This window comes from Bombus affinis, chromosome 1, assembly GCF_024516045.1.
Source record: "Bombus affinis isolate iyBomAffi1 chromosome 1, iyBomAffi1.2, whole genome shotgun sequence".
NCBI lineage: Eukaryota > Metazoa > Arthropoda > Insecta > Hymenoptera > Apidae > Bombus > Bombus affinis.
Window position 1 is genome coordinate 7,466,572 of NC_066344.1, and position 16,283 is coordinate 7,482,854.

At 41.8% G+C, this 16,283-nt stretch overlaps 1 protein-coding gene across 5 annotated transcripts in view; it reads left to right on the forward strand.

Moving 5' to 3' along the window:
* Positions 1-16,283, forward strand: part of LOC126919906 (uncharacterized) — a 303,683-nt gene that overhangs the window by 202,845 nt on the left and 84,555 nt on the right. For all 5 annotated transcript variants that reach the window (XM_050729613.1, XM_050729590.1, XM_050729594.1 and 2 more), the window contains exons 8-12: positions 9,519-9,612; positions 9,727-9,816; positions 10,271-10,360; positions 13,578-13,795; positions 14,351-14,489. In XM_050729613.1, the coding sequence (XP_050585570.1) occupies positions 9,519-9,612; positions 9,727-9,816; positions 10,271-10,360; positions 13,578-13,795; positions 14,351-14,489 (631 nt within the window). The remainder of the gene's footprint in view (positions 1-9,518; positions 9,613-9,726; positions 9,817-10,270; positions 10,361-13,577; positions 13,796-14,350; positions 14,490-16,283) is intronic.

Genomic DNA, 16,283 nt, shown 5'->3' on the forward strand with positions numbered 1-16,283 from the left:
AATAATCGAAATGGAGAAACAGGTGTCGCCCTTTCTCTCCAGGCGAATTCTTTCGCCGCCGCGAGCGAGCTGGGCGAATTTTCGATCGTATCGATGCACGGCATTAAAACGGTGTTCACGCAGTGTTGCGAGTAGGTGAATAAAGGCCCGGTGGAACGGGAAAGGCGGTAAATCATGCGCCACTTAACGCGTCGGGGAATAGAATTTTGAATAACGATCGTCCATTATCGCGGCGTATCGAGGAAAGCGTGCAACATGAGGAAACTGAATATATTTCACATTACATAATATGTCTATTGTTCGGAGAAAGTGCATATTTCATTGATAAGAATCGAGCATAAAGCCAATTTATTTTATTGCTATCCTTGCCGTGCCGTTTAACCGAGCCGCCGCGGCTCTCCGATCGATCGAGACCCTAGGATCTCTGCCAATTCTGCCCGCTATTGAAGCAACTCCAATAGCCTGCCGTGCAATTTCCTGATCGAGAATCGATGTACGGTATGGCGATATTTTACGTATCTCTGGCAGCCGATGCGACTTTTTCATTTCGCAACGATTCTTTGATGACCACTTCGAAAATTGCGGTTTCCCTGGCGAGCTTTGGGCAGCTCGACTATATCGAATTCGTGAGCTGTGATTGAGAATACGAATATCTTGGATAGAGTAGAGAGAATATTTAACGGGAAAATTATCGAGGGTTTCAACATTTTCTTTCTTCATTCCTTTTCCACAATTAGTAAAATCATGACTTCTATTCACATACTCACAATGGGTCTCGATAGATCTTCGGGAAAGTTTCAACAACCCAGAAGCAATCTTTGTAAAAGCTACCTCGAAACATCTGTTCTTGCTATTAATTTTGGAAGACTTAACCGATTAAAATCACATAAATTTCTTTCGAGTTTTGGATGCTCCATCTTCATTTTTTTTTTAAATTTTATTGTTTTAAATGGCACTATCGGAACCTCGATTCAGCTATCCACTACGCTGAACTTCGCTGAAAATCGCGGGCCACAAGCTTTACAAACGCAATTCGATCCTTCCGCCCGATGAACATCTAAACGAGCAACAAAACAGCTTCCACCCCATAAGCTTCGTTCCAAAAGCGGCAGCAGGCCGATGAATTATTTAGTACCAAGCCGGCAAACGAGCACGATACCCTGGCAGCGAGCCGTGCCGCGACCGTAAACGCCCTGGACGCGTTTTTTTCTGACCGGTCGATCGCGATTAAGAACCGTTTCGATCGGGACGAGCTCTAAGCCTTCTGGTCGATTGTCAGCGGGTCGGAGGAATCGAAAGGCGATCGTAAAGGATGTGGCCGAGTAGGATTCGCGAAGCAAGGTCCTCTTCCTCTCGAATCGGCCGCTCGTTTGGCCGCGTTCGCATGCTACCCAGCTCGTAAAACATATCACGTACGATAGCCACGGCAGCCTATTGCGGTATCGTCAATCGTGCGGCTTTATGATGCCCCGTGCAACCGGACGAGCAGCAGAGAGAAGAAACGATATTCCGCCCCGGGGCTCTCCTCTTGAGAAACGTCCTTCTATCTTTCGATATCTACTCAGCCGTTTCATGCGCGCGGAAATGGGAAATTCGAGGTGAATGGCCTCGTCAGAGCTGTGTTTTGCTGAAATCTTTCGACCTTGTTAGGATTCTATTAAGATCGATTTAAGAGCTCAGAAAACATTGGATGTTGCACAAGGTGAATAGCGAATATCTACAAGATCGAAGGGCTAAAAAAATAATATTTACGTCTTCTTCAAGAAAGCAGTGTTTCCAATAGAGTTGAGAAAACATGTGAGAATAAATGGTAGGAATTAGATAGAAGAATTAGTTTCGCGTGTCATCGAGAGGAATTCTGTGGCATCCACGGTCGGAATTATGCGGAAAATCGGAGATGAGTTCGAATCGCGAGACAATCATTACGAAAGAATTCCGAACAGCGATGTTCTGCTTAATAACATGCGTCGTGAATGTAAAATACATGCAATTAATGCCTCGTGACGGCGTTTTCTCATGGCGAATGGGAATGACTTTACGCGAAATTTCAAATATCAGGTCTGGAACGCGCAAATATTCCATCAATATACATAAATAATGTTCGAACCGGCAGTTTTCCCATGCATTTTTAAAAGATTCTTTAGGAGAGAGTTGTGAGAATAAGTAAATGCAAAAATAGTGCGAGAATACTTTGATATAATACTTTGGTATGCAGTTTGATACGACATTTCCTTGATGTTCCATAAAGTTACAAGAATCTTTTAACGCAAAAAAAGACGACCAAAAATTTAATCAATGCCCGATTAAATCCAGTTAATCGAATCTATTGACTTCAACGTGAATTCCTATTACGTAAACGAAAGTTAATAGGCAGTAGGAAGAATCAACGAACTCCATTTATCTGAATTATTTGTCCCACGGCACAAATTCAAGTAGATGGATAAAAGTGAAATCAACAAAATCAGCCATCAATTATCATTACCTCATTACTAGCTACTTATTTCTACATATACTGAAGGTATAACAGAACAAACCAACCAGCTCAGGATCCACGATCGAACGTTTCCCACGATCATCGGAGACAATCGAACACGATGGTGCGTTTTCACCTGATGCATCCCCGAAACGGGTACGCGGAAGGTCGTCGGGGTTGCGAAAGTTTCTGGTCTTTACGCGTGTCCATTATTACCGGTCGTCTATATTCTGCAGTAGCGAAGAGGAAAGTCGCGAGTACCAGGCGCCGCGCCGTTGGAATTCGCCGACGAAAGCTAACAGTGTCATAATGATCCCCTGAGCGGAACACGATCCCCATAAATCAACGTACCGGTTACGCGGGATTCATTAGCGTTTTTCCTCGTTTGTCACCTTTTTTCTGGTAGTGTGGCGGCGCGCGGCGTAGTCTCAGTGGGAAAGCGCAAAACCGACGTTGACATAGCGGTAGGCCAATCTATCGATGGCGGATTACTTCGCGGATACAGGCTGCAGATTATTTATTGATCGTACGACGACAAAACACGGATCTTGTGTGAAACTCTGAATTTTCACACGTATTTTTTACTTTCTATTTCCTTTTACTTAGATTAAGTCTGCTTTGAATATCGTGTTAATTGTTGGATGTCTGTCTTACGTATGTAGCGGATGATCGATCACTCGGAAAAGAAGTTTCGAAGCAGACCCTAAATAAAAGATAAAAGAATGAAAAATGCGTGAGAAGCTAATCTCTGAATTTTCACATGAATATGTATATATATCTTTTTTATTCAAGTTCAACTTGCCTAGATGGTCCGTAAAGTATTTTACGAAATAGTTGATCAAATTCAATGACGTAGAGAGAACAGTTTTCTCTTGAGGTTAATTGAAACGCGGCGATAATTAATATACATCCGAGATAATAAGTTCTGATGTACGTGATTTCATGTTTCTTATGCAAAGTGACATACTTATTACTTGATTGATGAATTGTTGGGAATTTTGTTTCCACGGATATATGTCCAATATAACGAAACATCTTTACTCGTTAACAAAGTTAGTTAAATCCCTTTGATAAACATGTTTAATAAATAGCAGAATGATAAGTGGCTTCTAGTTGATGAATACAAAGTTCAATCTGTCGAATCCAAGATATTTATACAGCTGTTTATTGATTGAGACTCTTAATACCGGTAGGAGGACGCTTTCAGCAATTAATCAGTAAGAAAAACAAATCATCCAAGCGTCGATGAAAAACGTTCAACTCCTCTAAAAGTTACCATAGTACAGAAAAAACTTGTCCCACATTTTCTATTCCACTGAAAAATCCACCTGGCGCAAATTGTCACGCATTAATGGAACTTGTTCGTTAATGAAAGAAAGCTGTGTGTCAAATGGACAGTCTAACTAGGAGAGGTATCATTTACCGTATCAACGTTGCAGCGATAGCAGAGCGCCTCTGTTAATTACCGGTTGTCGCGATTTATTGGTCCAAGGTCGAGGATTTTCACTTCTATCAGCTGCTTCCTAGATTCTGTGGGCGAAACCTGTCGCGTGGCTAGAACCGGAAAAATTGGATCGTGCTTGCACGAAGAACACGCCTCGATCTCGTGAAGATTGAGGGTGAAGTGGCGAAAGTTCTGAAATACGCCACGTGTCCTTGCGAGATTGCGGTGCATTTGTTCGCAATCCTTTTATTTATTCGCACTTTCTTTTGCCTATACTTCTTTATTTGCATATTCTCTTTGTTTACAACTTATGTTTATTTCATCTGTCTACATCTACTATTTATCATATGTCAGATATCTTCGTTTGCAACTGCAATTTGTTCGTGTGCATCTAACTCACCACTTAAATAAAATTTTCAAAACTTTTTGAAACGTAGTTAATGAACGATCATCCATCGCATCAGTACCTATACCTAGCACAATTAATCAAATCTTTAAAATCTCATCACAAATGAAATTCCTTTCAATCCTCATATCCTAACTACTTAATAATCCGCATCAAACTCTCCTAACAATTAGTCGGCACACGATAGCGGTTTAAACTCAAAACTATCCGTGCAGCTGGCACCTCGTCGCATATCGCATATCGCTCGAGAGGGAGTCACGAAGTCCGGAGATTGCACGACGATAGGATCGCGGGGGATCTGTTGGCCGATCCAGTTGTGCACCTGACCGCATTTCTGCATGAGTTATGGACGTGCATCAATCCTTTTAGCCAAGCTCCTACCATCGGGCTCTGATCGTCCCTCCCGCGTCTCCCAGCCACCCTCGTGTTCGATGGTAACGAGTAACGGGTTCGGCGAAACGTCCCTCGTTGCTATCTCGCTTTTCCCCGCGGGACCAAGATCTAGAACTGCAGTTTGTCGACCTACTTCCAAGATCGTATCAGATAGTCGAGCATCTCTTTTCCTACCGTTCGCTCGTTTTCCTTCCATGTATTACATCCTTTTCTATAGTGTTCTTTCTCTACTTTTTTTCGCTTCGGTTGCTTTGACTCTGTTTCGCCGGATTGTTAAGCACCCCTGTCGTTATTCAAGATTTCGAGATTAGGGGGATCCTTTCAGGTCTCTGGATATCGATGGTGGAACGCTGATTTCTTCAAATGGCGGTACTTTAGATCGTAGTGAATTTGTATTTGTGTGTGTAGATCGATAGGGCAAGAGTGAAGTTTTTGGGAACTAGGGTCGAGACGTTGGAGATAGAGGAATTTGGGAAGTGCGTCTGGAAATGCCAATCGGACTCTTTAGTGATCGTAGTTGATTAAGTTAATGATAGGTAATAAAGGAAATTGCTTCTATGGGAAATATCGTACGAGGCTATAGAATAATGGAAAATGGTGTATCGTGTATCTTTTCCATTTATGTGCTTGGACGTGAACTTAGAAACTCTGCTATTGCTTGAACAAACAAGAGTAGAACTGGTTCATGAATTAATCCCATATTTTGTGATTTCTGAGAAACAACGAACGTCTATATACTTCGTCGACTGTTCAACATACAATATGTATACATAGTTGGCGTGTGCAGCATGATGTTATTGCATGCTCGACTGGCATAGGTGAAGTACATTGGTCAGAACACGGAGTTCTGCTTCTACTTATCGAACTGTCTGTGATTTCAATGCGGAGATTTGTATGTTGATTGGTCGCTACAGGCATATTAAGAGCTCGACGGAGCGTTTCGCCCGACAATCGACGTGTCAATGGGACATGAATGCCCTCTTATCGGAATTTTAAATGAGTTGATGTCGAACGACAGGTTGCACAAACGCGGTAGCCTTATCGAAACTATATTGCGTATACCATTCGACAACTATCAAAAACGATACAATTTTGTTATATCTTTTTTAACGCGAAGCACTCGAATTGCTTTGAATTGGGAATATTCATGCTAAAGTGTAGTTACACGTTATACGTAAGTATAGGAGTGAAATTAACATGGAAACGCGCAGTACCGTTTACTAACGAGGAAACGAATATCTGAAACGATGTGCATACAACGTTAGAACATAATAAGTATGTATATTGGCCTTAAATTTTAGCTATAGACAGATATGCGAGGTTTAATAGGTCGTAATTCTTTGAACTTGATGCTCCACTTATGAATCCCACGATGGTTTCGTATTTCGCATTTCATTTGTAGAAATATCAGTTGACCATGTTAGCAACCGCTGATTGAATTTTACTTTCACTTTCTATAATTTTCTCTTATATATCGTAAAAAGGAGAAAGAAATTACAGATAGAATAAACTAACATAAACGAATGTTGTTCGTGCTACTTATCTCCTCGATAACAATTCTAAAAATATCCAAGAATAATTCATATATCTTTCGATGCTAATGGACCATTGTCCTGACATCGTCGTTGGCAAATTTCTCTACGAAGATGATACTAATTTGCATACATTCCACGACAATATCGCAATTACGTAAAAGTTTTTATCGTTGTCACGACCTGAGAACTATGCACTCTTCTACCAGGTGTTGCGTTTCCTTTCATTGTTTTTTCCCTGCATATTAATTTAAATACTCAGCACTGAACTCAGCAGATCTGCACTGTTAATAACGCGTAAATAACTGTCTAACCAGTACCAGTTTCAGTATGATACTCTAATCGAGCTAATCAGTTTTCTACGAAACTCCAGTACCCTCGATTCTAGCAAACCACAAACTGGAGCATCGCGTACGTCACTAGAAGCCGAATCCAAGATGATGCACATTCTCTACAGAGCACCCTACTTTTGTATCAACGATAAAAATATAAAAAGGAGAAGATTAGAAAAAAAAGAAAATCAGAAGGAAAGCACACTTATGAAAAGATTAAAAATTGGACAAATTCGAGAAAATCGAGGTCTTCACTCCTTTAACCCAGTCCGCACGAACGGCTGCGGTTTTAAGTACACATAGGATGGTCTGTTGCGATTTCAAACACGCTATTTGACCAGTAACATCCAGGCTTACAATACTGCTAATGCGTTTCTTCTAAGAGAGTGGGCAGTGGCGTAGCGGTGGCCGACAGTTACGATCGAATTGTAAATCCACGTGTCACAGTTACGGTGACTCGTTTACTCGACAAACGATCCTGGAGGTTAATTGCGAGCGACTCCACACGCTGCCTATAAGAGAATTTTCTATGGAAATCGTGGTGACGCACGCGCAAACGCTATTTCAACGTTTGCGGTCTCTGTTTCGGAGGTTAAACGTGGAATGTCTTGGGTTAGGTTGAATTCTCCGCACTTCCATGGTTTCCTGGTTCGTTTTGGAATTCTCCTTTCGAAAGGCTAGTTACGGTTTCTTAGGCAGTTGACACTTGTTTGCGGTGGTCTGGAGTTATGGATCGTAAATATTCAAACAGGTGGTTCCTCGATTTGTCTCTCAAGTGTCGATCATGTTAGGAATTGACAAGCTAATGTGATATTTCATGTACAAGCTTTTTGCAGGGGACGTAAATTTTGATGTAAATTATAGTTTTCTCTCTACATTTAATGGAAGTGCCTTTTAACGAACCTAAATCACTCACGTCTATGCTATTCCATCGTCCTCTATGCCTTGACACTGTTACTTATACTATCCAATTAGACTCCGTGTCCCTTCGTGCGATCACGAATGTAGTCACGGAAAAATCGGTTTGGCTTATCGAATCGATCGACGGTTCAGGGAAACGCGTGACTAACTATTCCGTGAGGCTGTGAACGTATCATTACCGTGCATGAGAACAGCCCGTAAATTCAATAAATACGGATTCGAGTGGAAGAGGACGACGCGAACCTGTGCTATCCGATAGGTATCGAACCAATCTTCCTGCTTACCATCACTTCGATGAATTCTTCGAGGACAGTGTCTTTGCTGAGGGATATCTTCTTACTATTATTTAGAGGATATTCAACGTTGAAAGTTATACAGGAATAGTGACAAAAAGCAGAACGTTAAAGCATTTCTATTGAGATTATGGTAAGTGTCGAATTCTGTTTTCTAATATGTTACTCGAGAATCGTCGATACTTTTTTGAATACTAAATTCTTTCTAACGTTCTTGAATTATTCTCAAGTATATATTTGAGTCGTGTAACAAAACCTTCCTTTCCGCTCTCAACATATTGAACATGGTACTCAAAGAACTTTAATTATATTTATTTAATCGTGCGAAGAATTGAACGCAAGGAAAAGTTTGAATACCGTCTGGTCGGGTTAATTCCTTGGCTGGTAGTCTCAAGAAGAACGAAAGTGTTGGTGGTTGCACGATTTTTGTTTGTCAATAGAAAGGTGGAGGGGCATGAAAGCTAGCAGCGAAACGGGGCTGGAGACGGATTAAAGCGATCCCAATGTACAAAGAACGGCATTGTAAGCAGTGCATACGCCACTGTGAAGTGGATGCATGATTACTATGTGTATGAAAAGGGGGACGCGGAGGGGGTTCCACTGCCACTGGAGCCGCGTGAGAAACGCTGCATACTTACGCGAACCACCCACGTGTCACAGCTTAATGCAGAGGATCGTGATACGCTTTTCCTTCATTCGATACTCTAATATGATCCCTCGGTGCCTCGAGTGAAACGTTCCCTCTAAGTACACATGTGCATGACAGGAATAAAAATACCGGGGAACAGACTGGGTTAATTATGGGTCTCGTAGGTCTACGATCGTGCTCCGTGGGAAGATGTCAAAAAGTGCTCTAGAAAAGTTCGAGTTCGATTTCACGAGGGAACACGCGATATATTCGTGGTACGTTTCACTCTTCGAATTGTTTGATTAACATTTGACGCGTTCGTGCGAATGCTTTATTCGCGCGTAGCGCCAATGATGCAAACTGTTATTTATTTTACTGTTCATAAATCACAGGACACTTAGTGCACTTAGGGAAGCCATAAATAGATATGTACAATTACTACACTGCGGATTTTTATTTATGCAAGAATATACAAGATATTCAAAGTGTAATACGCTTTATATTTGATAGATAAAACAATTTTCTACTTAAGCTCCATTTTTTGAAGTATATTCATAAATACTATTAAACGAAGGTGATAAGTATCGAATTATTTATCGAATGATCTATAATTTCAAAATCAGCTAAACAAGATGTTACAAAGTGAAATTTACTAACACAATCTACTATCATATGAAAAATCTGGAAAAGAAACTTGTTTGCAATCAGGGGATCATTATACACATTAACAACTGCGATACACTTGAGAAGAAACGCAGGGAAGAAAATTACTGGATTATCCGCCACGAAGGTCAGAGTGAAACGATCGAGCGGCCCGTCGGTGGATCGGGTCGTATCTTCGAGCGCACATAATCGGCGCGCGAACGTGTCGACACGACGAATGACTCGTTTCACTCTCTGAGCATGACTCGGAGGAGAAATCGCGGCGACACGCCGCTTCACGTGGGAGATCTTGTCAAGCGTCGGACTACCGTATCACGGTGACTCACGCGTATGCACGGAATGTCTCGATAATTTATCCCGTGCAATTTATTTCATCATCTGCCAGAAACGGTTCCTCGTCATCGAGCTGATATCGTTTCTCTTCTGATTTCAGCTCCGATGTCTCAAAGAACGGATTTACCCTTCTGGTTCGTGGATACGTCCCGGAGTGCTTGGAATTTCTCGACAAGGTTCTCACTCTCTTGCAGGTAAAGCAATTAATCTCGTAGTCTTATGTAATTTTTATTCTTGTATTTATCTATTACGAGATGAAGTAAATTGGACGAGAGATAAGTTTGAAGGGAATGATTGTTATTTTTCAGGGACGAGTAAATGTTTCTCAAGCATTACTTCTGCAGAACTTTGTCGCTGAAGAGTCAACCGATTCCCAGTTACCTCTGAGTCGCGTTAAGGTAAGCACACTTGATTTTACTATCCAACTAATATTATTTAAACTAAATCGAAAAGTTTGATAATTGAAGAGTGGATGATTTTTATTCCTATTGGAAGATTCTACAGAAACAATATTAACTCTATCGACATAAATTAATTACAATAACATTCTTATATAACGAACAATCTCCATGCATACTTCAACGTCCACACGTGTCCTTCGCAGTAGAAGGATTAAGCAATTGTCCTGAATATAACTTGTGTTCAAACGCGGTCATTGTTTGCTCAGTCCCAATTCCACGGTGAAAACGTTATTCCTCTATTGGTAACGCGTTTCGTCTGGACGTCTCGATTGCACGGTTCTCAACGTGAAGAAAGGAAACGGTTTCCTTTCGAGTACGTTTTTCGGAGACACTGTTGTAAGAGTCATTTGTCTTGTCGAGGAGTTAAAAGCGTTTTTGATTTTGCTTTCAGACGATCGTCGTGGACGAGGGCGCTTTGAGAGAGCACATTCCCAGGCGAGAGCAGAACCACGACCAGGCTCAGTGGATCGCGTTTTATAAGGTAACCAAAGCTTCGTTCCATTTAATTCTCGAGGGTTTCTCGTTTCGTTCTGCAGTGTTTCTTCGCTGTGAGTGACTCGCTTGTATGTATATATGACCACTTCAAAGATGTTAGGGGAGATAAAGGGCAGCATTAATGATACAATAATTTACGATGTAGCTATTTCTCTAGCGGCGATTATACTGTAACAACCCCCTTGCATTCGTATATCAAAAAACACATTCTCGAAAGAATTCGCTAATCTCTCCCTTCCTACAGTCGCATTCAGCAGCCTAATCTCGCTGATGACTTTTCTTAGCAAATCCCACACCTCACCGACTCCCTCCCTTTCCTGTCCGTATTATATCAAACCTCGTGTCATCCCAGTAAAATTCCCTGATCTCTTCCAAAAGAATCCTGACATCTGAACTTCGCACAGCACACACCAAACTTATAATCCAGCCAAACACCCTATAACAAGCGAGCAATTCGACCAGTGACAGGCAATTCAATGGAGGCTCATCCGTCTGAATCCGAGTTGCGACAAATTGCTTCCGAAAACGATCGCGCCTCGACAATGTCCTCTGACGGTAGGACGGTGGAAAAAAAAACAGAGACAGAATCGGAGGGACAGAAATTTCGCTCAGGCCGGTTGACTGAGTGTCACGACAGTGATTCGGCAGGTTCGATGAAAAATGAACGGGCGACCGTGAGCGGAATAATTGTGCCGGGGCCCGGTGCTCTCTCGAGTCGCGGCGCAATTATTGTCGGAGAATTTATCCTGCGACTGATGGCACTGACCGATGTTACCAATTTATCCGTGGCTCTCAACCCACGGCCGCGCGCTTAATGGCGTTTTAATGGGTCCCGTTAAAGCCAAGGAAAAAAGGAGACGCGCGGCGCGTCTTCGTCGCGCCTGGTATCGTGATCGCAATTCGTCACGGCCCTCGCAATTTTTTTCGCCCGCGACATGCGTCTGTATACACGCACCGATCCAGTAGAACGAATGTTTTGACGTGAATTAAGCATTCGTTCGGGTAATTGAGTGGCATGGGTGTCTTCGGGCTGTGATACGGTTTCGTTAGGTGGCGGTTTCAGAGGAGATTGGGAGATTGCAGGCTGTGCATCCAGAGATTTATACGATCTTCACCTTGCACTATGCAATTTCGATCGATTAAGTCTGATTCGTGTGTTTCGAATGGGTTAGGTTATATGGTAATTGAATGTTTGCTCGAAAGTGAACGATTAAAGGTATTATCAGATTTGAATATTTAACCCTCCGTTAGTATCGTATCACAATGAGCGACAACGATGAATTCTTGTAGGTTACTTTGTTTTGGAGAATTTCAAATCTGTAATATTTCGATGACACGTCGAAAATTATTTGAATTACAAAATTACGCAATTATCAGATCGATCGTGCTATTCTGCCAAAATTTATCAATTAGAATCTCTAGCTTATTCAAAGAACTCCAACTTCGTTCAGTATAAAACGAAACAAAATTTCTTTTCTCTCCGTCTTCATGGCCTGTACGTCGTCCTTCGTGGCTCAACGACTTCGCAGCAATTATTCCAGCCATTGTGCGAACGTAAATGGCACAATGGGCGAATTCTATCGGTCTGTCGGTCGATAAAGCGATGCCGATCGAAGGTGAACCGACTTTACAACAGTTATTCGCGACCTTGCTGGAGATAATCGATCGGGAAACGTTACAAGGAGAAAATTTCGCCGATGGAAAATGTTCATAAATAACGGTCGGCTTGTGATCATCGTTGAGATAGGCAGAAACATAGCTGCAGGATTCTTCGGCGGAAAGTAAGGACTCGTCTTGTCGTTCCTGCTCGCCTGCCTCTTTCACGAAGTATGTTGGGAACGAACCTTCGTCGTGCGTGGTCGAATAACTGGCGTTCGTGTAACATCGTTGGCGTACGCTTGAAAATGTCGAACTTTCTCGTTCGCGAGGAATCGTCGAACCCAAGCATATCATAATGTCGTTAGTGGAAGAGAGATTAAATGGTGGTGATTGATAACTGGAGTAGAACACGTGTTCAGTCTGAGCTAATTCTAAAGTACTATAACGAGTACTGAATTCTCTACTTATTTCTAAGAGATGGCTCTCTGTTATTTATTCTTTTTAGGACTATTCAGTGCCAGGTTTGATGCTGTTTTCGTTTGAAATGGATGTTACGTTAATAAAATTATATTCTCCCAGACGTTTAATCTCTACTTTCACTTATTTTAATGGTTATGATAATCAGACACTCGTTATAGTAGTAATGAGATCAGATATAGGTGTAGTATTGCAGAGTTAATGGATAGCAATTTCTGGTTTATGACTATGGCGAGAAAGCATATAAGGATTGTACAATCTTACATACTATTTTTCGTCCATCTCTTCCATCCTTCTACTATCATTCCCAAAATATAAATATCGACTAGATATCTTTTAGTGATCTTTAGTGATCAGCAATCAATTTTCTTAATCATAGAAGATCTCCATCTTCGAAAGGCCCATTAAAATTCATTTAATTAAAATCAACGTAAAATGCTCTCTAGAAATATAACAAATGACTTTGGCATATTTATAATTTTTCGTTATTCTCTTTAACTGATACTTCTAATTACTCTGAACGATATATCATCTTAAGTCCGTTAGGCTCTTTCAAACTTAACGGTTATTAGAAACGGTTTAGCTTGGGATAAACGTTCGAAAAATTAGGAACGATCAGTGGACGGCATCCGGATGTTATTCACAAAGTATATTTACACGTAAGGTAATAGTTATTTTGCGCCACTCTGTATAATATTATAGTCTACCACGCGACCTTTCAGTGGAAGAATGTTATAAAGTGTCCCCGGATGCTAGTCAGCATAAAAGCATGTACCGCATTTGCGCACGAATGATTTCAAGGGATAGGAATTTGTAATCGATGAAGAATTTATAAACCTGGGCGAAATTACTTCAGCAAACATTCATACCGTATAATTATCTCAAAATAACTAATATTATATTATTAGAATACTAATTTTCCAAATATCTCACTCAAATAAGTTTCAACCCTGGGATCTACTACGAGTAATTAAAACAAAAGTATCAACTAAACTACCAATTAAAAATATCTGTTCTGCATTTTTCGTCACTCAACTCTTGCCGAAGAAAGACATAAAGAAATATATCCAAAAAATATAATGGCCACTACTTTTCACTCGTCTCACGAACCTAATATTATTCTACAGGAATACGATGGACTAATGACGGAATGGCAGGCGGCAGGACGCAGGCTGGCCCTCGAGATGTCGGAGTTGAAGGAATGCAGCAGTCTATCTGGCACGTTGACGCCTCTCGGTCGGCTCCTGACGGACCCCACATTGAGAAGAACGTCGAGAGATGCCGAAGAGGCGATCACCTCGCTGGAGGAACGCGCGGCACCGCTTTTGCACCTTGAGCACGTTAGGTTAGAGAGCAACGAGTCGCGTTAGAAAGCGCGCGAATCTCGCCGCAAGCAAGACACTCGCGAGGACACCGATCGATACATTACTCGAGCTTATTGTCGTTCGTTCCCGTTTCCCTCGCGCGTGTCTTTACATCCGCTCGTTCCGCTTTAATTGTCCAGCGGATCTCTCCTTCGCACGTTCATAAAATAGCTATCGACTCGCCTATTAATTTCTCGCGTCGAAGACCCGATCCTCTTCGCGGTTTCTTTGAACGACGTGCATATGCAATGATTCTCGCCGTCGTCGTTTCTTCGAAGCTCGAAGAGTTTGCTCGTAGAGTTAGGTCGCGATGGCGAATATATTTCTCGGCGCCACGTTCTACGTGGACGGGAAACCGTGATGGGGTACGTTTTATAACGATGACGATAACGTTTGTGTCGTGTTAGCGCCCACTCGCGTATGGAAGAGACGAGCGGCGGCGGGTTAGCGTTCGATGTTTCGTTAGCGATAACCTAGCCACTAGGGAATTCCTAACGGTGCGTCGCGATCACGACGCCTCTCTTTTATCTTTTCAGATTGTCGGTGAAACGCGCACGGAGATTAGTGGAGGAAGTGGGAAACGCAGCCACCAGGCTGGAATCGTCGTTCGAGACCCGACGCGCCACTATTCGGAATCTCGCGGTTCTCAGGAGCATCGAGGATCAGGCACATGAGGTAAGTGATATTATGCAACTCCAATGATTTTTGGCTACTGAAGGTTACGTAGTACTAGAGAATTTTTTTGGTCTTCCGCCTCAGATCGTTTTCTATGTTCCTCTTAAAACAATTTTGTAAAGTGGAGAAGCGATCAAAATCAAGATTTCTTTCTCTAATTTTTTTTATCAGTGTGTAGGCCATCGAAAGATATTAAACGTTACATTATATCTTCGGGATATTACACTCAATGATTGTGAAAGTCTCAAATCTCTAAAATCTGTGTTTCTCAATTCACTCATCCGTTCAGTCGGCTATAGAAAATAAAATAGACGTCGAAAAATTCTTACCATCCAGACCAGTCAAATAGACAAAGAATCCTTTATACCTCTACTTTCACCTTAAAAAATCACATGGTTATCCAATTTCACTGATCAAAGCAGCTTCTGCTACTACATCCTCATCGAGCGATCCTCGTCAAATTGATCAAGACGTTTGCACCTTGTTTCCTCCACCACAGGTCCTTTCTTCTTAGAAACTCTTTCGACTTAACCTAGTTTCTCATATCTTCAACAGTCTCAAATCAAAGATTCGATCTCGTTTATGTAAAGTCATCAAATACACGTCATGTTCCAGTCTCCTGGTTGTTCCATGGTTGATGATCGTGGTGTATAAGACGCATGGAAATCGCGAGTGCGATTAGCCGTGTCCCTATTCGACACGCGGCGTTATCATGGTCATTCGCGAGGGAGTGTTTGCACATAACCGAGCATAATCGATAATGGAACGTCGCTGGGTCGTTAAACGGCCGACGACTGGGCTGGCGCTGTGGGAATCGTTCGATTATAGCGATGGATCGCGGAAGGAGGATCGAGTTTCGTAATTCCTTGCCGGGTTTTAGACGAGATGGATTGGAAGGTTACGACTGGACGTGAATGGCTCCCTCGGGGAAAAGACTTTAATGCCTGGAGCTACGTCGTGCGAACGCGTGACATATCGCGAATTAGAAGAAGATCGATGTTTCGAGATCGTCACATAAATACCTAAAAGGAGCACGCGAAAAAAACGAATTGTTTTGAACTCTTTTATAAAATAAGAAATTTTTAAACGAATCCTTTTTTGTTGTAATTTCCTTGACATATGAAGTATTTTTTAACAAGGTTCTACAGTATCAAATTTTTTAGTAAATTAATAGATTTCCAGAATTTAATTTTCTGTAGATAAATCTTACCTTTACGAGATAAATGTCGTGAAACAAATGACGCAACGAGATATATTAAGTAAATTACTGTTCATATTGGAAAATTAATCACGATCGGCGCACTCCTCCTTTCATTGTTTATAATAATCCCTCGCGGGCCGTGAATCGGCGGTTAATGACCAGGCGGAACCGTGTTATTTGCGATGGCTCATTGTATTATGCTAATTAAACGTGTAATCAGTTTGTCGTACACAGCGCATGCACGTCGACGAACATGTGGCTCGACACGATTCGCGTGTGCGCACATGTGATGGTTCCGTTTCTAGCGGAAACACGTGATCCTACGTGACGGAACTATGTAGACGATGTAAAACGTGTTTTTCTGAATCCTGGGAATCTAGAAACTAGAATTTACCTATGGCGCGTAGTATTGACTCATTTGTGACGTAATCTCTTCGTGACCGAGATCCACGTGGTGGACCTTCGAGCATTTGTGACGACTAATTCGATGTTTCGTTTGGTCTGCTGTGACTCAATCAGTTTTGGTGTCACCATGTTGTTACACTCGCAACTATAAATTAATAGATCACAAATTTTTGTAATGTGGACAACTA